The sequence below is a fragment of the Jaculus jaculus genome, chromosome 1, assembly GCF_020740685.1.
Source record: "Jaculus jaculus isolate mJacJac1 chromosome 1, mJacJac1.mat.Y.cur, whole genome shotgun sequence".
Classification (NCBI taxonomy): Eukaryota; Metazoa; Chordata; class Mammalia; order Rodentia; family Dipodidae; genus Jaculus; species Jaculus jaculus.
The window spans coordinates 92112852-92139805 of NC_059102.1; the positions used below are offsets into that span (position 1 = coordinate 92112852).

At 39.2% G+C, this 26954-nt stretch overlaps 1 protein-coding gene across 1 annotated transcript in view; it reads right to left on the minus strand.

Annotated features, from left to right (window-relative positions):
* Window positions 1–906: 906 nt before the first annotated feature.
* The window catches only part of Elavl2 (ELAV like RNA binding protein 2), a 230341-nt gene continuing 204293 nt past the window's right edge, over window positions 907–26954 (minus strand). The window contains exon 7 of the mRNA XM_045132399.1: window positions 907–1369. Coding sequence (XP_044988334.1) covers window positions 1360–1369 — 10 coding nt within the window. The 3' untranslated portion in view covers window positions 907–1359. The remainder of the gene's footprint in view (window positions 1370–26954) is intronic.

Genomic DNA, 26954 nt, shown 5'->3' on the forward strand with positions numbered 1-26954 from the left:
TAACTTGAGAGCTCATCTTAGTAGCCCTTCTCCCAAAATGCCTTCCCTGTCCTTCACCCTACAAGAGCATTATCTGAAATCTTCATATTCCTTTACTTGATTATCATGTGTCTTCAACATTAGAGACCAGGATCTCCTGTCCTATTACCTGTATTACTAGTGCTAGTCCCCATTGGGCCACTTTTTTGTATGTGGGCCATCTATCCTATCAGGGATACTGAGAAAACTGATCAGAGGGTACCTGGGATGGTTGGGAGACTCCAAGCTACATGACAGAAAGGGGAAACTGGTGTGTAGTCCGTCTGACAACATGGAAGAGACTACAGCTATTTTGGTAGCTTTTTTGTTTGTTTGCAGTGGGGGGACTAAGAGAGGGCGGAGAGAGAGAGAGAGGAGAGAAACTATAGGGCCTGAGATATTTATTCTAGCAAAAATACTTTTAATGATGCATATTCTTCTCAGAGCCTGTAGGGCACCATGTAGAAGAAGGTCTAGAATTGGTCTGAATTGGTTTCCAAGAGGAAAGACTACAGAGTAGAAGCCATGGGAGTAAGATTTCAGGCCCATTTTAGGAAGGGTAGTATAGAGAAAGTAAGTCAAAGTACAAAAGGGCCCTTCAAAGGTTCAGGGTTTCTGTCAGTAAAGCTGGTTAAGCAGAAGCTGGCCAACTAGTCCTACAGAGATGAAAAGCTCTGCATAGGCAGGACATCAGAGCAAATAACTAGTATCTGTATGTCACTTACTGCATGCCAGGAAGACTCTTTCAGGTAGATGACAAATACTAACGCATTTCATCCTTACAAAGACCTGAGGAGGCAGGTGCTATTATCATCACTTTACAGAACACATCAAGATGCAGACGTCAAATAACTTGACCAAGTTCACCTTGCCAGTAAGCGGCAGAGCCAGCTTTTCAAATGACCTTTAATGTCTGCTCTGTATTTCACAGTAATTCTTTTTTATGCCCCAACTGGAAATGAGTTGCTATCCTATTTTTATCATCTTCAGAAAAAAAAATTGTTCCAAAATGTCCAAGCGTGACTGTCCAGCTCCTCAGAGGCTCAGCGTGTAGGTGGTATATAATACAGCCCTTGCCTGAACAGACACCCTGAAATCCTGGGCCATACGGAGGGACTCAGCTCCTCCCAGAACATGTATGTCTTCATTTTCTTTCTAATATATTTTCTGTCAACCTTCTGATCCACCCAGGATGGGATTTCATTTTGTCAGCTACTATATCCCCAAGTATTAAGCAATATTTGTTAAAAAATAGAAGAAAAACAAAAGGAGAGAGGAAGAATGTTGGTATCTTCAAGGCTTCTTTGACCTGGTGTCTACTCCAGGATCTTACAGTCCTCTTCATTGGAACCTGTCGAGAGAAGGAAAGCACTGAGAAGCCAGATCACAGGCAAACTAAAGACATAGCCCTTGTGGCTTTAAAAAAAAAAAAAAAAAAAAAAAAAAAATCCATTGCAAATAGTTTGGCTTCTAGGTTAAAAGGAAAATAAAAACAAGTATTTTTCAAACCCAGTACCTGCAGCATGGATAAAAGTTTAGTGTATCTCTGGGTTGCTGTCAGAAATTCCACTCTGATTAAATGTAATAAAATAGAGTCAATACTAAAATATTAATAAAATGCTGTTTTTCCCCTAGTCACTAGCATCTAATAAAGGTGTTTTGATCCTATTTATGAAATAAATTATATTACTTGGTACCCAAAGGTGCTATTTTGTCTGTGGGAGGTAATCATATTCTAATTTAATGACAGAGGAGAAAAAAAATCATGCATGACTAAAATAACTCTAACACAGGCCATCCAGCTTCGAGAAGACTACATCTTGTGAGAGGCTACAGACATGCCAGTGCTTGTTAAAGTATTAAAATTAACATGTCTAAATTTTTTCATTTACTATATATTCAGTTTGCCTTCTTCCAGATCCCAGAAGCCCACACTATCTTTCTCATGAATGTTTAATTGTCCCTCCCCCCCCCCCGCCCTGGGAAGTCAACTCCGCAACCACCCCTCCAGAAAAAGAACTGTAAACAAGGCTGAAGGGAAAAGTGAGAGAGGAGATGAGGCGAGCACAAACGTAAAAGGACAGATGGCGAAGCTAAGCAGAGCATCACCGAGTCACCCCCCAAGGAAGGCAGAGAAACAATTAGAAGCCAGGAGTGGACAGATAAATTCTGGAGTCATTTAAAGCTCTAATACCTTCCACAAATGGAGAGGTGGGTTCTATTTTGAGGCCAAGAGGAGGTTTATAAATACTTTATCATGTTTGCATTAGAGAGCCTGTGTCAGCATGAATAGATTGCATCCTTTGGTTGAGTAGCCACTCTCTGGTCAGTGGTTAGAAATTTTCAATGTCTTCTGTGAAACAAACTTCCTGGAGGCTGTTGAGTCACCAAATAAGGTGATTTACAGGCAGACAGAAAACCTTTAGTGGAATAATGAACTACTTCGTATGCATCCCTTGGGCTCAAGTGTACACTTGGCCTCCCAGAAGAGTTACATAGAAACCATTAGTGTACCCACATTCTGGATGACATAGACAACCAGAGAATAGTGATATCATCACTTCCTACTTTTAGTTGCAATGGAACACCTGGGATGTTGCTCTGCTAGAAAACAGTTTAGGGGTCACAATGATTTCTTAACATTCCTGTGGTTGAATCCAGATATCTAGGAAGATCTTCTTGTACAATATCCAGGTGAGCATTACTTTGCCTGCCCCACTGTCAAAGCACATTTTCCTTTACATGAGCATGGGAAGTACTATGTCTGAGTCCTAGATTTAGAAGAGTTACTGAGGAAGTACCTGCTTTCCTATAAGACAGCTAAGGGCTAACTATATTTTATGCCTAATTAACTTCATTAAAATGGCATGTGGCTAGAAAAATATTTTATAGTTTATGTCCCATCCCCTGCCAGAAAGGAAATAGTGTTGGATAGTGGAATGGTCATGGGAATTGTTTCTGTAACAACTCCAGCAAAATTGAGAGGGGGGGGAGGGAGGGAGAGAAGGAGGGACAGAGACAGAGACAGAGACAGACAGACAGGAAATGAGAGAAAAGCCAATAGAAGGTTCATTATAAATAAATCGTCAGAATGAGCATTTGGAGCTTTAATCCAGTGAGAAATTCTGAGAAGTAGCCTAGAAAACACTCAAACTTACCCTAGCTGGGAGGAGGAGGTGGTATAGAATAACAGATGCTTACTACAGACTGCTGGGGTAAAAGGAAGGTCTTACTTGTCCAGGCATGCCAACCTGCTGTGTGCCTGCTAGGGGCTAAGTGGTGGCAGGGAGGGCTCCAGCATCAAGAGAGGGTACTTAGGAAAGAGGGCGCCTGTGTTGGCACTGGAAATCAGGCTAGTATATAGTGACAAGCCAAAGGTATAAGGGACATGGGCAGTGAAACATGATGCTACAGGAAGAAAGGGCAAAAAATATGCACCTCCCATAGATTGGGGCTGTTCACACTTTTGGTTAAAGAAGCTTCTTTTTGTAGATGGTAGTGAATCCCAGGGAGACACAAATTGATTAAGGTGCTGAGAAGAGACAGTGGTACCTAGCATTGGATGAAACATCTGCATCATGCCCACCACAATGCAAGGAACATTGTATGAGGTGGCAGAAGGAATATTAGTGCTGCTGTCACTGCTAGTCAGAGAAACTTCTTGATGGAGATGGTGATGGACACTGAAGACACTCAAAACTCATCAAAATGCTGAATGTGAGAGCCCACTAAAGAGATATCTCTATCAAGCCCTTCGAGGTTCAAGAAGCTTTATGGATGAGGGTTGCAAAGAATATAAAAGCCACAGGGTAAGAAAGAGTGTTTCTTGGCAGTATTCTTTGGGCACATCTGACTAGTGCATTCATGATCTCACAGTAGAGGTCATGCATCCACAGCATCGAGCCCAGGAACACTCTGACACAGAGAATGAAGTAGGACAAAAAATAATGAGAATCAAAACAGAAGGACTATTTGGAAAGAGGAGGGTGTCCAGTGGAAAGGGGGGGCGGTGAGGGAGGACAAAAGAAGGTGATAGTAGGGAAATGCCATGAAGTTACACATACTAAACTCCTCAGTGAAAAATGAAAACAGAGGTGCAGCTGCAGATGGACTGCAATGAACTAGCAAACATGGGCTGGAAGCATACAATGCATAGCTACCAACATTTATTGCTGGTACCACTGAATCAAAAAAAAAAAAGTGACTTGCACATACTCTGCAGCAGTGGCAGTAGCAGTGCCATCCAGTTACCAGAGCAATCAGACATGAAGCAAGGCAGGATTGGACCCTAAAGGGCCCAGATGAAACCATGGGTTGAAAACAGGTGCCTAGAGCCTGGGTGTGAGGAGAACAGATCCCTCCATCCTGGTTCCAACCCAGGCAAGGATTGTGTGAAAAAGACTAAAGTAGTAGATGAGCAATGTTAACATCACTTTTCTTGCTTGTTAGTGGAGGATAAGCATATGTACCTATGATAAAATTCCTCTCCCTCTAGTTTTCAAGTCTTATGTACTTTTCTACAACTCACTGTGCTGAGGGTGGCAGAAGACAGTGACATCCAGACCGTCACCATGGTCAGCACTTTCTCTTCTAATACCAGAACTCTAAAATGGGTGACCTGAAGGCTAATTCAGTTGTAGACATCGATACGGCACACTCTAAGTGCAATGTTTAAAATGCTGAAACCAACATTTTTCATACGAGATTTCACATAAAACCCTGACTTCCAGAAGAAAAAAAAAATCACAAATTTTTATATACAGGGGCAATTTCCTGGTAACAATCAGTCAAACAGTATGATTATTTAAATTGCTCAAATCCCTACCAATAGTTGCTGTTCTCCAAACATCACACTTGTTTTGTTTCAGTATAAAAAATGGCTGGGCCTATAGGTCAATGCCTTTAATTCCTTCACTTAGGAAATAGACAGGGGGTCTTGAGTTCCATGCGAGCATGGGCTCCATAGTGAGACTCTCCAAAACTAAACAAACAAAACCAAAAATTATAAATAAATAGATAAATTGGGCTGGAGAGATGGCTTAGCGGTTAAGCGCTTGCCTGTGAAGCCTAAGGACCCCGGTTCGAGGCTCGGTTCCCCAGGTCCCACGTTAGCCAGATGTACAAGGGGGCGCACGCGTCTGGAGTTCGTTTGCACTGGCTGGAAGCCCTGGCGCGCCCATTCTCTCTCTCTCCCTCTATCTGTCTCTCTGTGTCTGTCGCTCTCAAATAAATAAAAATTAAAAAAAAAATAAATAGATAAATTAATAAAGGAAAGCTTGTGTATCTAGAACATTGTGCTATGGGGGAGGGGAGGTAAAAATAAAAAGAATTCTGTATACTTCTCTATGGAAGTAAAGAAAAAAATTATATTCAAAACAAAAAGTGTGTGCTACATATGTACTTTCTAGAGTCCTTAAGGGTAACCTTTATGCTCAGAAAAGATCAGTCTTATAGTATTTTGGTTTTAACTATTAATATATTTTATTTATTTATTTATTTGAAAGTGACAGACAGAGAGAGAAAGAGGTAGACAGAGAGAGAGGGAGGGGGGAATATAATGGGCATGCCAGGGCCTCCAGCCACTGCAAACGAACTCCAGACACACGTGTCCCCTTGTGCATCTGGCTAACATGGGACTCCTGAGGAATTGAGACTCGAACCAGGGTCCTTAGACTTCATAGGCAAGCACTTAACCGCTAAGCCATCTCTCCATCCCTATCAATATATTTTTCATGCAACAAATTGAAAAGCATAGTTTTCCTTCAGCTTCTCATTTCAGCTTACAAATTCCATTTTGTTTAACATCTAGGAAATTTCAGCAATTGCTTTTAAGGGTACTTAGAGAAATATTTAGCTCCATTTACAAACAGTTAATTAAACCTCTTTAAACATTTTAAAATTCATTTATAAATTTAATATATTTGATTTGCTCTAAGTACATCAATTGTCTGACTTAATTTTTCCTCAGTAATTAAATAAATCTCTCAAATCAAATGAATTAAATTGATAAACATGGTGGATCAAATTTTTAAACATTCCAACACTGTAGATCAATTTAGTAATATTTCAACCTAAAAGCCACAAGTCTAAATCACCAGTTAGTAATGCATTTTACATTGGAATTAAGAAGTTGCTTGTACAGTCTTCAGCAATACCAAGTCTTAAAGATCAAATCAACAGATTCCTTTTTAATATAAAATGCATTTGTCTTAGCTTTAATTCTCTTAAATGTGTTTATATTTCATTTAAAGCCTTGTTTTGTCAAAAGGGAAGACTACTAGTTCTCCAGCTTATGAACAGCTATGGTTTTGATGACTGACTTTTATTGAACTCTTGCTGTAAAAGTAACAAAACTCCTGAGCCATATTCACAGTCTGGAAGAAGAACTTCAGGCTAATGTACACCTCACCTAGCAGGCTCCTGAGTTTTGGCTCACATTTTAAACACTTTTAAATGAGAACATTTATGCTACTGCCACTCTGATGGCTATACCACTTGATTGGATAATGCGTATTTTTTTGGCTTTAAGATTATATGCTTTGTATTTTAAATCTAACGGCCTAGGGGATAATGGCAGAACACCCATTTCTCTTGAATTTCCTACCTCTACTCTCTTTTGTTATATAGCTAAGATGAGACTACTGTCAGTGTCTCATGGCAAGGCCCCTCCAGGACTTACCTGTTCTAAGTAGGAACACGTATTGGCCACCAGCAAGACACAACTAGAGAATGGCAAACCTAAAAGCACTTAAAGTATGGACTCCAGGAAAACCACCAGCACTGAAAATGACAAGAGGAATGCACTTTTCAGTTGCTTTTAATGTTTTAGGGCTACTAATATATCAGTGTATCTGATAAAAGTCACAGACCTTTTGCATATGTAAGTTCTGCTATTTATATTTCTCTGACATTCACTGGTAGACAAGAAAGGTCAATTAAAAAAAACCTTGGGCTAGATGGATCTCTTAGGTCCTTTTCCAGCATGGCACTGAAAATAAACTCTATCAAGGTGATACATTACAGAGTAGATATCTCAAGTTTCACTCAGAGGTTGTCCTTCAAAATGACTAATACAGAGAGCTTGTTAGAATTAAAACAGAAATTAAATAGAGTGCTTTTCTTTCTTTAAAAAAAAGTTGGAGTCTGTCCTAATTCCCACTGAAATCTGTGTCAAGGTAGGGTACAGTGAAAAATTAACCACATGGTTAGACAACAATTTTATCCATCATCCTTGAGAAGCAGCAATGAAGAAAATGTTCACAATTAGACTTCCAAATATGTAGAGCTTTTATGTAATGGAAAACAATGAATTTGTTCTCCATCTTTACAGAAGATAAAAAATACTTTTGCACTTGGGAGACTGAGGCAGCTGGAAAGTTCAAGGCATCCTGGGATATGTAGTAAGGCCTAAATAAAAACAAACAAAACAAGTAAAATACGCTTTTAAGCTATAGGAAGTTTTCTTTAGTCTATCTATGTGTGCTTTCTTTTCTTTTCTTTTCTTTTTTTTTTTTTTTTTTTGATGAGTTACTAAAGGTAATATTGAAAAGCCTTCTCTAGAAATCATGACCTCAAGTGGTCCTCAACTGCCTGGGATAATTAAAGACAACTAAAATGGTTAATTCTGGTTTTCAACTTGACAGGATTTAGTATCACCATGGAAACAAATCTCTAGACATGAGGAGTTTATTAGATTAGGCTAATTTAAGTGGAATAACCTACCTTAACTGTGTGCAATACCATTCCATGGGCTGGGGTCCTAGGCTGCAGAAAAAGGAGAGACCTGTCTGAGCATCAGAATTCATGTATCTGCTTTGTGACAGAGGACTGCATGTGACAAACTGCTTCCCATTCCAGCCACCTCGATGGCTGGACTCTATCCCTTTAAACTACAAGCTGAAATTGACTCTTCTTCCAGTTGCTTTGTCAGGTATTTTGTCCCAACAATGACAAAAGTAACCAATACAACTAAGAAACAGTAAGAAGAATTGCATGTTTTGTAAATGAAGGAATGATCTTTTAGTATTCCTTGAAAACACATAATCCAATGCATTTCATAGGAGACTGAGGTTTTCCATTAGTTTCCACACATTTGATGCCATAATACATTACATACATATATATGCATGAATATTTAACAAGTGATATGGCTGTATTTCTGAGCACTTACATTTTATCTAGGGAAATTAGTTCTGTTGGGCTTTGCTAACGGCAAACTTATAACATGGTTTTACCTTCTGGAGTATTTTTGGAGGTGTGGTTGGGTTTGAAATGATTTTATCTGCAGAGGCCCCAGAGCCAGGCTCCTGCACTGAACACATTTAGGGCTTGAGTTTCAGCTGCCTGGCTCTTAGAGTAACAGAAAATAACACCCTGAAGTATGAGGCTGTCCACAAACGCAACATGCTTTTTTCAAAGCTGTAGTTCAATAACAGCCTTATGGTAAAGGTCTTTGTGCCTTTGAGACTTCACTCCAAAGCTCTTATTTTAAGTCATGTTTTGTTGTTGTTGTTGCTAGAGATAGGAACATCAAGGTGATCACAAATACAATAGGCTTGTAGTGAAGAGAAAAACAAGAGGCTTGAATCCTGTGAACTTGGAAACCTCCTCAAACCCCCGTGACAGAGCAGTGAGAGTAACAGCTAAGATGGAGAGACAGTGAGAAGGAGGGAGCACTGGGTCACATCAAAGTGTGGCTCTGCAAAGTGCATGCCTTCTCCAAAGGCATTCAGATTTGAATTTTAAAAATGCAGAAGGAAAACACATTCATGAGGTGGAACTAGCCCAAGGATTCAGTCTGAAGTACCTTTATTCTTTCTACATTAATGATCTTGATCTATACAGAAGTTGGTAAATTTCCATTTTTTTTTTTTTTTTAAAGACAAGGTCTCCAGCTGGAGAGATGGCTCAGTGGTTAAATGAGCTAGCCTGCAAAGCCTACTGATTCAGTTCCCCAGTACTCACATAAAGCCAGATGAGTAAACTGGTACATGAATCTGGAATTCATTCACAGTGGCAAGAGGCTTTGACACACCCATATTGTCTCTCTCTCCTCACAGTTAAAAAAAAAAAAAATCTTTTAAAAGAAATAGGGTCTCATGTAACACAGGCTGGCCTTGAACTGCAATGTTGCTGAGAATAACCTTGAACTTTTGACTCTTCTACCTCCACCCTGCCCCTCCCCAGTGCTAAAATTACAGACATACACCACCACATCTGATTTGTGTGGTGCTGAAGGTCAAACTCAGAGCACTCTATCAGCTAAGCTACATCCCCAGCCCCTCCTTCTATTTTCTTGTACAAATAGCAGAGAAATTAAAAATAAAATAAAATAAATCTATGAGGTTTCTCTGTGCTTTTGTAGCCAAAACTGTCAATGACTTAGTAAATATTTCTATTTTACCTGAATTTTCTTTAGGCAAGGTCCCTCAATTTCAACAGTGCCTATTTTTCAAAGACTATTCTAACTAGCAATTGGAAAATATGTTTCATATTTACATATTAGAACCTAAAGCCAGGATATATAAATCCATAAAATAGATGCAAAATGACAGGTAACCATAGGATATATATTTTAGTTCAATACTATATAAAATCCAGAAATGATACTGAGCAATCTCTAAAAATGCACCATTCATGTCTCATTCAGTTTTTTATTTAGTCATTTGTGGTCCTGCATTGAGATCTGATGAAATGTATGCTTCTTTAAGGAGGCTGGAACCTGACAGAGAAAAGTATGATGATCATAAGAGAACACAGTGAAGGATTGCAGATGATGTTCTAGCAGCCAAGAGAAGCCATATCTTGTCCAAATAAGGGAAATAGGGGTGATAAAGATTCTTGAGTAAAGAGTTTTAAGGATAATCATGAGATAGTTGGACAGAAAGGATATTTTCAAGTTTTTAAAGAATTTTTTTACATATAACAAATGTATGTCTAGTATGTAAGAGTATTCCAAGTCTATTAAATCTGCTGAAGACTCTGATCTGATCTGAGCATAGCCAACAAAATTATACCTCCAAAGATCATTGGAAGTTGATGTGATTTTTTTTCCTCATGTAGGCTGTTATTCCTCAGATGGTATAGCGTACAGTGTGGACTCTGTGGTGTCTCAAACAAATGCAGCTAAAAGATACTAACTCCTTCTCTTCCATGTGTACACACACACACACACACACACACGGACCCCAAGAGCCTTAAAGACCTACTCTTACAAAGGAACATTCACGTCCTGTTCCAACAATGAACTAATGAACTATTTTTGTAAAAGGGGAAAAACTGAGTGTCAGTCAAGACATTTATTTGAATTTGAAATAAATATGTAAAAGGTGATATAAATTTGTATAATAATCTTCCATTGTCTCAGTTTAGAATCCAAAACTAGGAAATGTGAGTATTAAAAGTAGCTAGTTCTGTGTTTTAAAAAGGGGGTGGGAGAAACTACCTGACAAACATCGTTACCAGGTTGGGGAAATAGCTCAGTTATTAATGGACTTGATTCACAAGCATGAGGGCCTGAGTTTGATCCCCAGTACCCATGTAAAATGTGAGGTGCTTTGGTACATGCCTATAATGCTTGTGCTGGAAGCTCACTGACCAACCATGACTGTCTAACTGATGAGGTATAGACCATCAAGGGACCATGTCTTAAGAAGCTGTGAATGGCATACTTGAAGATAACACCAAAGGCTGTTGCCTGGCCTAAACACACACACACACACACACACACACACACACACACAGAGAGAGAGAGAGAGAGAGAGAGAGAGGGAGGGAGGGAGGGAGGGAGGGAGGGAGGGAGAAACCCAGCTATAAATATACTTAAGGAAAAGTAATTTCTGATTCTATATATTCAAAGAGAGCCAGAAGATAGGTACTTTCATTCTCCCACCTTGCTGAGGTCCCTTTTGTTATTAGCTCACTGTACTTTTATCAATGCAATGTATTTCCTGTCAAGGTTTAGCAATTTTAGATTTTTGTAAGTACTGATTTAATGGCAGTGACATTAATGTTTCTTTTCTACTGGGTCACAAAAAAAGCCCACTGAACTGGGTTGCAGAAGGAGAAGCGCTGAATACCAAAAGGAGTGGGAGGGCAGAGAGATGGATGACAATGTGATCGTCCTGCTGTACAGACACGAGAGCTGGTGCTGGCTCTAGTTATTAGCTCAGCATGCTCAGAGTCTATCAAGAGCTTCTATTGGGCCTCCTCCTGATAAGAAAGGCCCAGGAAGGAGAAGGCAAGAGTCTATATTCTTTGATCTCAGACACTGAATCAAATATGCTCATCTCAGTAGAAACAGCAGAGAAACAGGCCAGTATCCTACACTGGTTCTTTTGAGCTTTTCCCATGAGCTTCAGATCAATTTGGCTACCCTGGTGAAACTTGGAGATTTTTATAGTAATATATAAAACCAAAGGCTTTGAGGAGAGGGGAAAGACATAGGAAGGTGACCAAGAGTTTCAACTTTCTATGCTTACTCTAAACCAAATACTCTTCTATACAGGAGTGAGGCAAGCATTTGTAGGAAACAAGAAAGGTACTGAAAAAGACAACCAGGGCAGAATATTCAGATGCTGCGTAGAGGCAACCAGTATTCAATGCTAGTCCAGAGTATTACCATAATACTGCACACCTTGTGAATGGCAATATCTTACATTTTACAAGAGGTAGAACACATATTTTAATGTGAAGGCTAAGGATGCAATTCAATTAGCAGAGTGCTTGCTTAGCATGCATGATTACCTGGGTTTGATGCTACTGCTGAATATATATGGCGGTTTAAGATTAGTATGTGGTATTCAAAAGATTTTAAAAATTCTAGTGAAATCCTCCAATTATGATATATTGACCATGAAGGTAAGGCTCATAAAGGTCACAGAGAATGTATCTGATATCAAACACAGCTGGTAGACCACTAGTTCGTATGATCTCATCAGAATTATAGGGGATCATTTTACAGCTATTCTTAGTACAACAAAGTAGAAGCCCTACTCAAATTTGGGTTTCTGAACTATGCTGCTTTTTAATTCCAAAGGACCCCAAGAACATACATACTTCTGCTGGTCTTCAGTATAAATTAAATGTTTTTTTTTTCCTTCTCTTCTCTCAAAATAACCTTTATTAAATTCAAGATTTCCAAGGAAGAGAGATAAAAATTGGAAGTTTTAGTATTTGATGTTTCATTTTCATTTCTTTCAACTAAGTCTATATTAAATATTTTAACTATCAATCTTTTTTAAATTTTGACAATTTCACTCATGAAATCAATGCATTTTGATCCTCTATGCTATCCCACTACAACCCCTCCTTCTCATTAAACCCTCATTCTACTTTCATGCCTATTATTTATTTATTGTTTGACTTGTTGACTTAAATTAGTCACTTGCATCACCATGAGCAGGAGGTGGTGACTGGAGAATGGGTAACCCACCAGTGGCTGTACCACTAAAGTGTACTTCCCCTCTCCTAACAATCATCAGTTAACATTATTTACTCTGGCAAGTGCGGGGTCTCATGGACTTCTCCCGCATCTATGAAAATACTGACAGGCTCAATCTTATGCAAGAATCCACAGCTGCTAAGAATTCATGGGTGTAGGGGACTTGTATCCAGAGATGGCATTCCACAGCCCTACTTGTCATCTTTCTTGCTTTTTGACATTTCTGCCCCCCCCCCCAATGTTCCCTTAGCATCGAAGGGGGAAGTTTATACATCATGCTTAGGGCTGAGCACACAATAGTTGCTTATTCTCAACAACTTTGCAAGCTATCTCTGTATTAACCTCTGCCCTTTTTATAATCAAACTTCTGTTTGAGGATGACAGCAATACCAATCTATAGAAACAGATATGTAGAAGGCAGTTTGACATGCTATCTGACTAGCATAGTTACAGTACTGGGCTCCCCCTAGAGCTCAAGTACATAGGTATAGACTTCTGGTCATATTTATATTACTGAACATGATTTCCCCACTGAGGAGCAGGTCCAAATCTAATCAGAGAGCAGTAAGTTACTCCCATAACTTTCATGCTACTATTGCACCAATGAACCTCACCTTGCCTTGCAGGTCAGTTGTGAAGCACAGTTGATGCCTTTTCTTCTCAGCAGCTTGTACAGAGCCTTCTGGCATGAAGGAAGCTGCCAGCTCAGTTCCAATGGTAATAGCTAATATTGTTTTAGGGGTCTCTGTGGTCTCACTAACCAACAACTCATTGGAGGGGTATCTCATTCCTGGGACTCTTTTCTTTTTCAATTCATACCTCATGGCTTCAGATTTCTAGATTACTGGGTATAAGTTGTAATAAATATCTATAGAAGTCATAACGCTAGGAAGAGGCCATGGTGAGGTGGTAGATGTGGTTATTCAGGTGGTTAGTAGAAAAGAATGAGACAAGAAAATATAGGAGAATAACAGTTGAAGGAAAAGGTTTAAGCAGGGATGGGGGTAGGGAGAGATGGTGGTAGTAGAAACTGGGGACAGGTGAATTAGTCATATGGAAACCTACTATGTAGTGAGCCAAGGTGAAATATCAATTTTAAAAAATATTTAAATGAAGTTCCTCTTTATGTACTTGGAGTTTCTTTTAAAGCTTTTATGGGTCATGTGGCAGTACCAATCCTATATCAGTTTTTGTCATTGACATGAATTTTCTAGTTCTTGTTGGAATAGATCTGCATTCTCAGGTGACTTACTTTCATAGTTACTAGACAGAATGATCTGAATTCCCTAGTAAATTGCACAGGTAACAGGAGTGTTTGCAAACATGCCTCCCAGAGCCACAGTACCTTGTAGGGGAGTGCTGTGCTGAACATGTGCTTCATGCCTGTGGGCTGAAGGAAGCCAAGTTCCAGAGAGCTCACAGTTACCTCCACTCTTCATCCTTTTTGCATGTCCAGCTAAAATTTATGCATGAATGAAAAATTTGGCTTTCCTTAGTATTTCAAGGGCTATAAGAATAATATCATTATACAAGGACATCTCAGCTGAATTTTGTGCTGTCCAAAAGGAGTTCAAAGATAGAAGCCATTTATAAGCTACAGGGCTACTTCTCCAAAGTGGGTAGGGGATAGAAAGCATAGCATCCCAAACAAGCAGAGCATCAGCAATGCCTTCTTAGAATCTTTAGCAAGCTACAGTTTTAGGCAGGCTGATGTAGTGGAATAGGAACATACATTTGCTCAGCAAAATGTATTGCCTACTGCCAAACAGATATCAAAGTGGGTAATGGGGATCACAGGAAATTAAATGATTTGTTGCACTAATAAATAAATAAACAGGGCTGGAGAGATGGCTTAGCAGTTAAGCACTTGCCCGTGGATTCTAAGGACCCTGGTTCGAGGCTCGATTCCCCAGGACCCACATTAGCCAGATGCACAAAGGAGGGTGCAAGCATCTGGAATTCTGCAGTGCCTGGAGGCCCTGATGGGTCCATTCCTTCTCACTTTCTCTCTCCCTCTTTCTCTCTGTGTCTGTCTCTCTCAAATAAATAAAGATAAAAAAACCTTTATAAATAAATAAATAAACAAACCAGTACACAAATATATAACACTAGAAAACACCAAGTGTCACATGAGAGGAAGGAAGTAACAGTCAATGGACAAGGAGACAGAATAACAAGGCTGTTTTAAAACATTTTCCCTAAGGTCACAGAGAATATTTCCTGGACAAAAGAAGAAGGAATCACATGATCACAGTGCAGTTCTCTGCTCACATCTTACCTCACCTTGGGGGTGGGGAGCAGTGATGCATAACTTTGAAGCCAAAACTGGTGAGGACATGCATTCTTGGGGTGCTCATACCTGCTGTATTTTAGTTTACTCAGCTGTAAAGTGAGAATAACATTGGTCAACCAGCTCAAATGATTAAACATAGATTGCATGTGTCATCACCAAATATACTGTGCAGAGAGCTGGGAGAGAGTTCAGCATCAGTGCTGCCATATTACAGAATACTGCTCCATCTTCCAGTCACTCACTTGGCTCCTTCTTTCCTTCATCAACATATTCCTTTGGGAGATGGCCCATGGTGTCTGTGCACATGAATGCCATTATTTCAGACAAGGAGGCCCTCAGCACAAGTAGGTTATACTGAAGATTAACTGGGGCTGAAGGAAGCTAGAAGCTCTCCTTGAGCAGGTAGTAGTTAACTCATCTCTTCTTCCTTTCCACAGGCACAGTTAAATTTTAGATATGTAGGCTGGGAAGATGGCTCAATGGGACAAGCACTTGCACTTGTTGATGCCCAGAACAAACTGCAGAAAGCCAGATGTGGTGACATCTATCATCCTAGACATCTTATGGGGAAATGGGAGGCAGACAAAGGAAAATTCTTGGAAGTTCAAGCCAGTTAACCTGGTACACACAGTGACAAACAAGACAGCCTGCCTTAAACAAGGTGGAATGCAAAAACTGACACTCACTGTTGTCCTCTGACCTCCACATCTGTGCCATAGCACATGTGGCCACACTCACACAAATACACATATGAGCACCAATAAACACACACACCCAGCTTAACAAAACTACAACATGAAGGTAGAATTAGGCAAAAACTTGCTAAGACATATTAAGACAACATAATTTTTGTGCTGGACACATGAATCAGCAATTAAAGGTACTTTCTTGCAAAGTCAATTAGCCTAGGTTTGATTCCCCAATGCCCACGTAATGCCAGATGCACAAAGTAGTACATGCATCTGAAGTTACTTTGCAATGGCATGATGCCCTGGTGCATCCATACTCACTCACTCTGTCAGCTTCCTACTCTCTCTCTCTCTCTCAAACAACTTTTTAAAAGACTAGATTATTTCTTTCAAAAAATTACATATTAATTTTATAAAATGGGCTTAACTGTGACATTGTCATATATACTTTAAATATCTTTATCTTCTCCTACTTCCTTTTATTTCTCTTATAACTCTTTCATGGTAACTTCACACTTCCATTAAAAATTAAGTTGCTAAATACTTTTGTTTTCCTTCTTTGAAATGCTATTGTCATAATGGGACATGATGTTAATTTACATTGGTTGACGACTGTCAAAAAGTTGAATAAATTTTCCAATTCAAAAATAATAACTTGTAGGATGATAAATATTCTCTAAACATATATTTGATGAATAAATTTGGGCACTAGTTATATTTACAGATTTTTCAAAGGTTGTTGAAAACAAGTCCCTTTGGCAATGAAGGTGAGAGAAAAGTAAATAAATTGATTTCAAATTAAATTTACAAACTTAATTCCACTGCTGCTTACTTACATTTGGCCAAATATGAACTTAATATTTTTCCTACTCACCATTAAAAAGAGTGTACTGTCTCTTGAAAAAAAATGCCTCTAGGTAATCTATTTGAGAAAGAAGAAGCAACGATTAATTTATGAAGAACAATTAATTTGCAGACGTGCTACACAGCATATAGTCAGCATTTCAACAGATTTATTCCAATTCTTTCAAATTAATTTCACATATTAAATCAGAAGCTGAATAAATCACAATATATTACAAAATTAAAGTTTATTTCTAGTATCAACCTATCTAAAGGAGAAACCATGCCAATTAATTTCCGTTTGGTGTCACAGGTAAATGGACACCAGATCACCATATCATATCTCTGACTCACTTAAATCATGAATCTGCCTTGCCAAGTCAGTTTCCACTATCTGTACAGAAATTTCAGGTAAGCCTTGACTCCAAATAACCAAGCCTAGCCTTCAGTGCATTCAGGATACTGTTTGTTGAGTTCTATTTACTTTCTTAGCAACATCCAATATAAATGAATGCAAATCTAAACCTTTTTATCACTATATTTACTGATGAAAGTTATTCCTCATCCCAATTCCAGATTTCCTTCACAGTATTCTCTTTTTATATTCACAGGTCTTCTTTTGTGTCTGTGTGTATATGTGTACAGTTATGTGATATATAACATTTTGGTCAGTAACAGACTTGTGAACAATGATTGTACTATAAGCTGATGGTGGAACTAAAGAATGCTTAGTATCACAGTCTTTTTAACAACATAGCCTGAGGTATTATGAGTTTGTGATGGCGCATGTATAAATAAAACTATTGTGCTGCCTTGTCATAAAACTATGGCACATGGGATAGGGATGCAGCTCAGTGATAGAATACTTATTTTTAAAATGTGTCAGGCAGTGTATTCAAATACCAGCACCACATATAAAAGAACTATACTACATACAATTTCATATGGTGTATAATACTTGATAACACTAACATTTACATCCTATGTGTTTCTGGCTTATGTATGTAGTCTGCTATAGAATATTTCTGCTTATGGAAGAAGTTTTCCATGAAACAGCATGATCCTTGACTGCATTATTTTATTCTTGCACTGAGTTTAATCTTATATTATTTTTCTAAGTCATAGACCCTAAGCCTATACAACTCACTACCAGTATTGCCTATAATAGGCATGGTGAACTATTGATGGGAAAATGAAATGAAAGTGAGTAAAGAGCCAAAAGGTGGAAAATAAGTGATGGCACTGCAGTCAAGCAAGCCCCATCCCACCAGAGCTACGATCTTGAAGCACAAAGTGATGGAAGTGGGTAAAGGATCTGTTTCATTCAACAAGACTAAACCTTGAGAAGGGCCTGCCATGAAGAAATCTCTAATAATATGAGTTGAAGACCAAATATAGAAATGTAGCTCTCTTAGTACCATGATCATGGTGATACTGAGAGAAGAAGCTAGACTTGACTGTGCTGATGAACTTACCATTAGTTCTGGATAAATGAAACAACGCAAGCATTCTTAATCTGTCACATAATGTAAGAGTGAGCAGTGAGTCTATGACTTCTGATATGAAGACAGCTGGAGAATTTCTTGGAAACCGTAAGTAAACTGATTATGGAGAAAAATTATTTACCAGAGCAAATTTTCCATGTGGACAAAATCTCTTTATTCTGGAAATGGATTCCTGCAAAGACCTTCACCTGTAAAGAATCTAAGTCAATATCAAGTTTCAAGGATTTTAAGGACAGAGTTAACACTCTTACTCAGGGGCAATGGTGCATGCTATGATCTGAGACAGGTCACAAGGACCTGGCATAGTGACAGTTCCCAGAACTTCAAACAAATCAATAAGCTCACACTATCCATGACCTAAAGAGATAGGAAGAAGTCATGGGTGACCCGGTTCTCTTTTCCAGATGCCTCTGGGATTGCTAAATCAGAGAAACCAAGAAGCAGTCTGAAATGTAACATACTGCTCAAGATTTCACTTCTCAAAATTTGCATAGGTATACTACAATGTTTACACAATGATCACATAGTTTCATAACACAGTTCTCAAAAATATATCCCTTCTCTTCAAGAGATGAGTGCCTATACATACTATGTGTAGTGATTGGGGCCTATTTCCTGTCTAAAGAGGATAAAATACCTGAGGGCATAAATCTTTATTGTGTTCAAGGATATGCCTAGAACAACTAGAATATGCACAGAACATAGTAGGCTTTCAATAACACATGTTGTGGATAAATTTACATGCATTATAATACCTCATTAGCTAAACCAATACCGAGGTAGAATTTGGGGTTTTTCCTGTCGTATTTTTGGTAAATGAGTTTTTCTTTTATTTAAAAATGCACATTCATTTCCTAATTGTGAATTTATACCTTTCTCCATCGGGCACTCTTAAAGCAAGGAAAAAGAGAAACAAAAGGCAGTTAAACTACCATGTAGATATGTGGGAACAGGAGGAAAAGGTATGGAAATGCTGCTCACATCCTCATAACCAGCAATCACAGAAGTAACAGCTCTAGGCATATAATTTAGAATACCATGTACCAAAATATTTACAGACTTGCAAGCCTGGTCAGAAATCAAAACCATGCCATTGTGACATTAATGCAAAGAGCAGACCTCCCGCGGGTGACAGCCTCTAACCTCAAGTATTCATTTGGCTACAGGAACAATTTCATCTGTATTTATGCTCACTTATTTTTCTCGTCCAAGGCAAAATGCCAAAATACTTTAGCCGACCGCTTTCAAGAATGAACATAATTGTGAGGTGCAAAGCTCTCCTTCAAAGGGACAGTCAAATGCCTCTTATGTATGGTTTTAAGTGAATCAACAAATCAACATTTCTTTTCTACTTTTTACCATAAAGGAAAACATAGTAAAATTACATATACTAAAAAATTGGTCCTCTGATCTGAGTCCTGTAATTTACCAGCTACATTTCCTAGGCCAAGCCATTTATATGCTTGCAGCCTCAGTTTCCTTCCTTATTTTTTAAACTGATCCAATGCCATGCATAAGGAACAAGGTTCGAAACGTTGGATGCAAAGTTGTGACCTTGATTTCTAGTACATCTACTGATGTAATAATTTTAACTTTACTCCCAGTTGTAAGAAAAAAATCCTGAGCAATATTTTCCCCATTGCAATAATGTATCAGCTTGGGGGGCCTTATCTGAGGACTGAAAGGAACAGAAGGCAGCAAGGGAAAAGAATGGAATTCAACTTCTCATTCTTACCAAGGCATGGGTTGGAAGAAATGATTTTACTTGGGAGAGGGTAAGGTTAGCCTTCCTTGAAGTGAGAAGGCAAATACTCTGCCCAAGAGAATTTATTAAATGAAACATTATGGTGCCTGGAAAGGGTGGACCAACTTCTCCAGCTCTCCAGCTTTTAGCCCTGACAATGAAGGCTGTGCCTAGCTTGCCTTTAAAATGCATGATGCTGATGAGTTATTCCTGACAACCAATGTTTATAACAACAAAGAACATGCAGCAGAATGTCAAAGCTGTACCTTGGTCTCTTACAAAACTCTAGACAGATAGTTTGAATGTGAAATGTTCCCCAAAGGCTCATGGGTTTGAACATTTAGACCCCAGCTGGAGATGCTATTTTCCAAGGCTGTAAAATCTTTAAGGTGGAGTCTTGCTGTAGTAAGTGAGTCACTGAGGTATTATGACCCAAACCCACTTCCTGTCTGCTCTCTGCTTCCTGTTTACAGATAAGAGAGCAGAGCAATACACTCCCGCAATCATGGAGCCACCTGTCTCCATTCCTTCCTCTCTAAAAGCAACTGTATCCTTGCAAGCAGTAAGCCAAAATAAAACCTTCCTCCCTTAAGTTGTCAGGTGTTTGGTCACAGCAATAAGGAAGGTACTTAATGCAGAAAGGTCTCTGTGTTTCTCTGCTTTAGCAAGTAAGGGCTTAGATTCAGATTTGAGACTGAATAGTGGAAAAGGGCAGCATTCATACACCAACATGTTATCAGTCCATGAGGCCCCACATTGATTTTGGGGAGGGCTGTCCTCTTTGAGTGGGGGTAGGTGGAACTGTCCTCATTTCTTTGAATGACAAATAAGGGCATATTTATTATTAGAAAAAATGGCAACTAAGGGTATATTCCTGTGATAATTATCATCTCACTGAATCTTAACCAACAACCAAGCAACCTATTTCTTTTCTAGAGGAAGAATTTGGATTTGCAGAGGTTGCATAAGCTGTTGAAGAATCAACTACCAAATGTCAGAACTAAAGCTCCAAGACCCCATTTCTTGCCTCAAGCATCCTTCTCTCGCATGTGAAAGCATCTCTGGGCTTTTGCTGCTTTCAATTCTATTGAATCAGAGTTCTCAATGAGCCACCCTGTGTTTTGCTCTTTTACCACTCCATGAACTATGCCATAATTACTACATTTTCCATCCCACACTGTTGGTCCTGGGAGGAAATCAGCAACTACACAAATCCTTACCAGAGAGAATTTGTGTAAGAAATTAAATAGGTGTTATGGAATTGAAAAAGTAACCCAAGAACACAGGCAGCACAAAAATAACAACCAAAGGAAACAATAACAACCTCTAGGGAGCAAAGAGTCCCATGTAAAATTAGATGCACAGGGTGGTGCATCTGGAGTTCATTCCTTGCAGTGATTAAAAGCCCTGGCACACCCATTCTCTATCTTTCTCTGCCTCTCTTTCTCTCTCAAATAAATTAAATAAATTAAAATTATTTTATTTATTTATTTGCAAGGAGAGAGAGAGAGGGTAGGGGAAATAATAGGTACACTGGACCTCTAACCACTGCAAATGAAATCCAGATGTATGCACCCCTTTTTGCATGTGTCTTTGTGTATACACTGGAGAATAGAACTAGGGTCATTAGGCATTGCAGGTAAGCACCTTAATTGCTGAGCCATCTCTCCAGCCCAAGAGACAGTCTTTTGCTAAACTCAGAACTCACCAATTTGGCTAAACTAGCTGGCCAGCAATCCCTAGAGAACCTATCTCTGTCGCTTCATGCTGGCATTACAGGCATGTGTGCCACTGTCTTTTAGGTGGGTGTGTGGGATCCAAACTCAGGTCCTTTTGCTTGGGCAGCAGTTACTATATTGACTGAGTGAATTTCCCAGATCATCACTCCATTCAAAAGCAGTCAGAAGCTGGGCGTGGTGGCGCACGCCTTTAATCCCAGCACTGGGAGGCAGAGGTAGCAGGATCGCTGTGAATTCAAGGCCACCCTGAGACTACATAGTGAATTCCAGGTCAACCTGAGCTAGAGTGAGACTCTACCTCAAAAAACAAAATAAACAAACAAAAAGCAGTCAGTTTTGCTTTCATACAACACAGGCATTCCTGATGATCACTGAGCTATGCAAAATCTCAGCGACTAGAGAAATGTAGTAAGAACAGCAGTACAATGCACAATTTCCTGCATATTAATTAAGAAATACATAACAAGTACAGAAAGTATGGAAAGTTGCTTTGAAGTGGGCCTACCTTTGCTTGTGGAAGATGTGTCAGATGGGCTGGGCTGCAGTTTTTGAGTGAGTTATTATGAAATAGCAGAAATTAGAGGGGTAGTTGTGGTGGCATGGCTTGAGGTTTTGTGGAGAACTGAGTTGTAGAGGGTGGACTTCTGAGAGCACTGTGTGTTTACTTTATCCCATAGTATCTCTGGGCAACTGGCTGCAGTTAACTCTGTGTGGTCACCTAATGTGTCTCACTGATAGTCTCACATTAGTGCAAAATCCATGGTAGGATCAAAATGTTCCCTCACAGATCAATCAGATTGGAATAAATTAATGATTTCACAATATCACTAAAGCACAAGTGGCTGTTTCCTGAAATCCAGGAAACATCATCTCCTCTTTTACAGAAAAGAAAACTGATTCTAAAAGAGTAAACGTCTTGCTGAAACTCCTCCAAAAATATTTTTTAAAAAGTCCCATTCTCTTTCTTGGGCCAGCACTGTATTTTCTCATTTCAGATATATTACTTGACAGTATGAGGTCAAAGTAGGACCTGAGGGCAGTTAACAGCGCAGTTTTGCCCATGACCTTTTTCAGGTGGGTGTAATTGCCCTGGGATGAAATGGCTGAAGATCTCAATCTTTAGGTCAATGTTTAACGTACAGCTTCCGAGCAAAGGATTTCATGACCATTCTGTACTTTCTCCTAAATGTACTTCTGGACTGAGTCACGGTGATTCTTAAAAGATGTCTGACGACACTTGAAATCCATGGAAAAAAATGTCCCAACCTCTACAATACAGAAATAAAACAAACCTTGAAAGTCTGCACGCATTCTTTCATCCTGTGCTGTAGTGAACTTTCTAAAATGTGTTAGTGATTTCATTCTCTCTCTTTATATGTTGCTCTGAAGCTAAGGTTCAAGTTTCTCAGGATAGGGGAGGGGCCCTTTCTACACCTCCAGTTGCATCTCCGGCTGACCCTCCCCTGAAATACGAGGATGACGAATTATCTAAATGAAAGCAGCCAGTTATCCTGCCCCATAATGAGTTCAATTTAAACAAAATATACAAGATAATAAAGATAGATCTATGATGTTATAGCATGGAACACACCCAGTGGCTGGCTTGTTTGGAATTTTTCTGGATCCCCATTCTTCAAGAGCTCTCCTGAACTCAAGCATCACCTACTTTTTACTTTCTGTAGCAGCAATGTCAAAAGTGACTCACCATGTTATGGTACACTCGTAACAAGGTCTGCAGCACATTTCTTGAAAATGTACAGACCAAAAATATATCCAGTAAAAGCCTAGTTCTACTTCCCTTGTGAATTGAGTATTTCTTTATGGGGGGGGTGGACTAGGAGGCAGGGGACACATGTCCTCCTTAGAAACGATGGCCATATGGAAGCTTGACACCTGTTCATTCATGGGCTTAAGGAGGACTTCAATGGTGTGTCTCATATTTGCTCAGACTCCTAGGTCTAGGACTCTCTGTGCATGGTCTTTTGCCAAAAAAGCGTTCTGCCTAATAGTGCCATTTCCTATAATTATGACTGTTAGCCTAGTTAGCTTCAGTGGGTAAAACATTCAAATCATTTTTGAGCTCTAGTTTATCTGCTTTCTCACAACTCTCATCACTTCTTCCCTTCAAATGTCAGTGACACACAGACATCTAAACCTTCCCTTGACCATGTTGTGGAAGCACAGCACATATCCACTTAAGCAGCTGTTCTCCAAAACTCTAGGCCTCCTTTCTAGAACTCAGATTTGCTGCTGGGAAGCATGTGCTCACCTGGAAATTCTACTTCTATGGTATGACGAGTTGGTGAATTCGTTTTGGCCTCAGAACGTGGGCAGAAGGGAGGTGTGACCCTCCCAGGCCAGGCGTGGCTGATGAAAACTCCTTCATGATATCAGTTTATGTTATTTCTTCTCTGCCCACAACAATAAAATTTAGGAATTTTAAAGTAAAATGGAAAAATTGTTGCTCCTGTAATACACTGGGAAAGAAAGTTACACTCTTTCCAGTAACATCCACATTTAATGGATAATAAAAATAATTTTATTGTACTAAGACTTTAAAATGCTGGAGTTTGCTTTTTCTCTGCATAAGAAGTAAGAAGATTAGAAGTATTTAAGGTTGTAGTTAAAGCAATCTCCATGTAACTGCCCTTGATGACAATCCAAATCTTTTACCACTGCCTTTTGAAAATAAGGATTCTATTTCATGTATGTGAAATAGGTACAAGTTTTTAACCATTTCCTGTTCTAGGCAGGATCATACTACGTGCATCATGTGTTTTTGTTTTATAAAAATCCTGCAAGGCAGCTTTTGCTGCTATGCCTCTTTTGTGAATAAGAAAGCCCTAGAAGTACAAGGTAAACAGGCAAGCCGCACAACTACAGAACAACTGAAGCCCCACTCTCTGTAAAGCTTCTACCTTAGCCCTCCTCCTTTAAGGGGAGCAAACAGGCAAGCTAGAGTACTGTACGACAGCTCACTTTCCAGTGACTATGTGAAATGCTGCAGTTAACACTGTGAATGTCAATTTGTTTCCACCAGTTTTCATACTTTAGTTAACACCCCTGAAGTATCCCAGAAGTTTAGCTCAAGGGTTCCCCAGCACGACAGCTCCACAGCCAAGATACTTCTCTGCTGTTCCTTTCGGCCTTCCCTGTATACCAAGAAGTGTTTTACTTTTCAGCCCAGGAGCCCCTCACATAGATGATACCAGCTCTACCACCTCTGTCCATCCTTTAACCACCCCTTGCAGAACCTACATTTCATACTTTTGTTTTTAAATCAGGAGATCTCCCCAGGAACATGGGCTAAAGGGGAAAATGCTAAATGAATTTTCACTGGCTGCCTTGATTTTGTTCCTATCTTCAAGAAAATCCATGACAGTTGACTTGCCTTGTATCTTTTAAACATCTTAAGAGACATATTAGATCAAACAACAATTCCACCATAATTTTTAAGTTAATGATCTTTATATAAATAACTTGTTTATGAAAGATATAGCCTTCCAAAGTAATAGCCTATGAGAGCTGCTAATTCCATACAATGCACTTCTCTGACTGTGTCTGACAAAGCATTGCCTAGTAGACAACAGGAGTGCCAATTTGTACAATAGAATAACCAGAGATGACAGAGGTCACTTGTCAAAGGGCACTGACCTTGTAACTTCCAAGGGACATTGCACAGGTATTTTTGTGCCAATTTTGGCATAAAATGCAATTTGCTAACTTAAAATGAAGACAAGGATAAATTAGGCACATCCATGAAAGTACTGATTTTTTTTTCTATTGCTATGGTAACAGGACTCCATTTTAGGAGAGGAAAAGAAAGAGTGGGCCTTAAAAATAAGCTATAAATTTTGTCAATGATGAATCCAAAAGGACTCTAAAAAGAGATTCGTTTTAATTATTTCACGACCAGCAATATATCCAAGAAACTAGTCTGACAAATATGCAAAAAAGGAACACATAAAATGCATATCATAACACCTTATGCAAGAGTCAAATATTCCACAATTAATTAAGTGGGGGTACGTTCACATAGTGGAATTCCGGGGAGCCAATCCAAGTTAGGTTGTGTATATATAGTCACTGACATGGAGGCATGCTCACTGTGTATCACCAAATACCAAAATTACAGGACAACACATTATTTGATTACAATATGAAAATTTCTCAGATGAGAAAGCATCTGAAATATTTGTCAAAATACTAATATCTAATATATGCAGTTATTTCTAGTAAGACAAAATTTGGAGTAAATGGAAATGTTTGTCCTGCACTTTCATTACTACCTGTGGATTTTTTCTTCATTATTTGCACAATAAAGAGAAAAAAATAGACTTATGGGGCTGAAGAGATGGCTCAGGGGTTGTGACACTAGCCTGCAAAGCCTAAGGACCCAGGTTTGATTCCCCAGTTCCCTTGTAAGTCAGATGCACAAGGTGGCACATGTGTCTGGAGTTCATTTGCATTAACACACACACATAGTTAATTATATCATTTATACAGAAATATCTGATGTCTACTTCTATGTGTCTCCTTTTATGGGGGAGGTATAATTTCTGCCTCCAGAAACACTGCGCCTAACTCTGGGCCATGCTTAGATTAATATAAATAAAATGTGAGTGGAAGGAATGATATGTGACCCCTAACACAAACCTTGAGAGCTAACCCTGCACTGCCACAGTTTCTATGTCCTATTCCTTGAGACAGGATTGTTCTACAGAGGAACTGCTTCTTTGGCCTAGATAACTACAGAGACAACAGGAAATAGATAGGAGCTGACTGGCAATGCACCGTGGCTCACAGGAAGCCACAGTGCATAAAAGAGTCTAGCTGTGTGATGCAGCAATTTTACACTGCTCCAATAGGATCAGACTGAGTGTAAGTAAAACAGTCTTTTAATACCCTACCACCAGGTACCTACCTCCAATTCATTCTAGAGCTTCAAGTTTATGAAATGTAAGCCTCTCTGATGTATTCTATGGTTGTTTGTGGGAGAGTTCACTGCCCCACTATTCCAGCTTCCTCCTCCTTCCTTTCTGCTCCCCAACAACCTCCCCCAGTCAGGCTGGTTACTCCTCTCTCTCTTTTTGGCCCTACTGTCCTCCCTCCCTTTAAGCCGGGCAAGTTTATTTCATGTCTGTCTTTGGTGGTCACATGGCCAATAATACTACTCTTCAACCTTTGTCCTAAGTTTTATCTTGTAGACAAATAATTGTATATATCATGTGTTTCTATATATTTAATGTTTACATGTATAGAGTAGGTACCATGTGATTGTTTTGATGTACATTTACACTGTGAAGATGATTACATCAAGAAAATTAATAAATCCATGACTTCACATTTTTATGTACTAAAAATCTTTAAAAACTCTTTCCTGTATGTGTGAGTGGTATGCATGTATGTGAGTTCACATATGTGTGGGCCTACATATGTGTAAACATGCATTCATAAGTGTGTGTTTCATGTTCACATGGAGACCAGAGATTGAGGTCGGGTGTCTGTGGTTCCTCTTCACTTTTATTTGTGAGACAGGGCCTCTCACTTGGATCCAGAGCACGCCACTTCAGTTAGTCCAGCAGGCCAGCTTGCTGCAGGAATTCCCAGGCTCCATATGGGCAGCACTGGAAGTACAGGCTGGTTGCCACAGCTAAGTGGCATTTATATGGGTGCTGGGG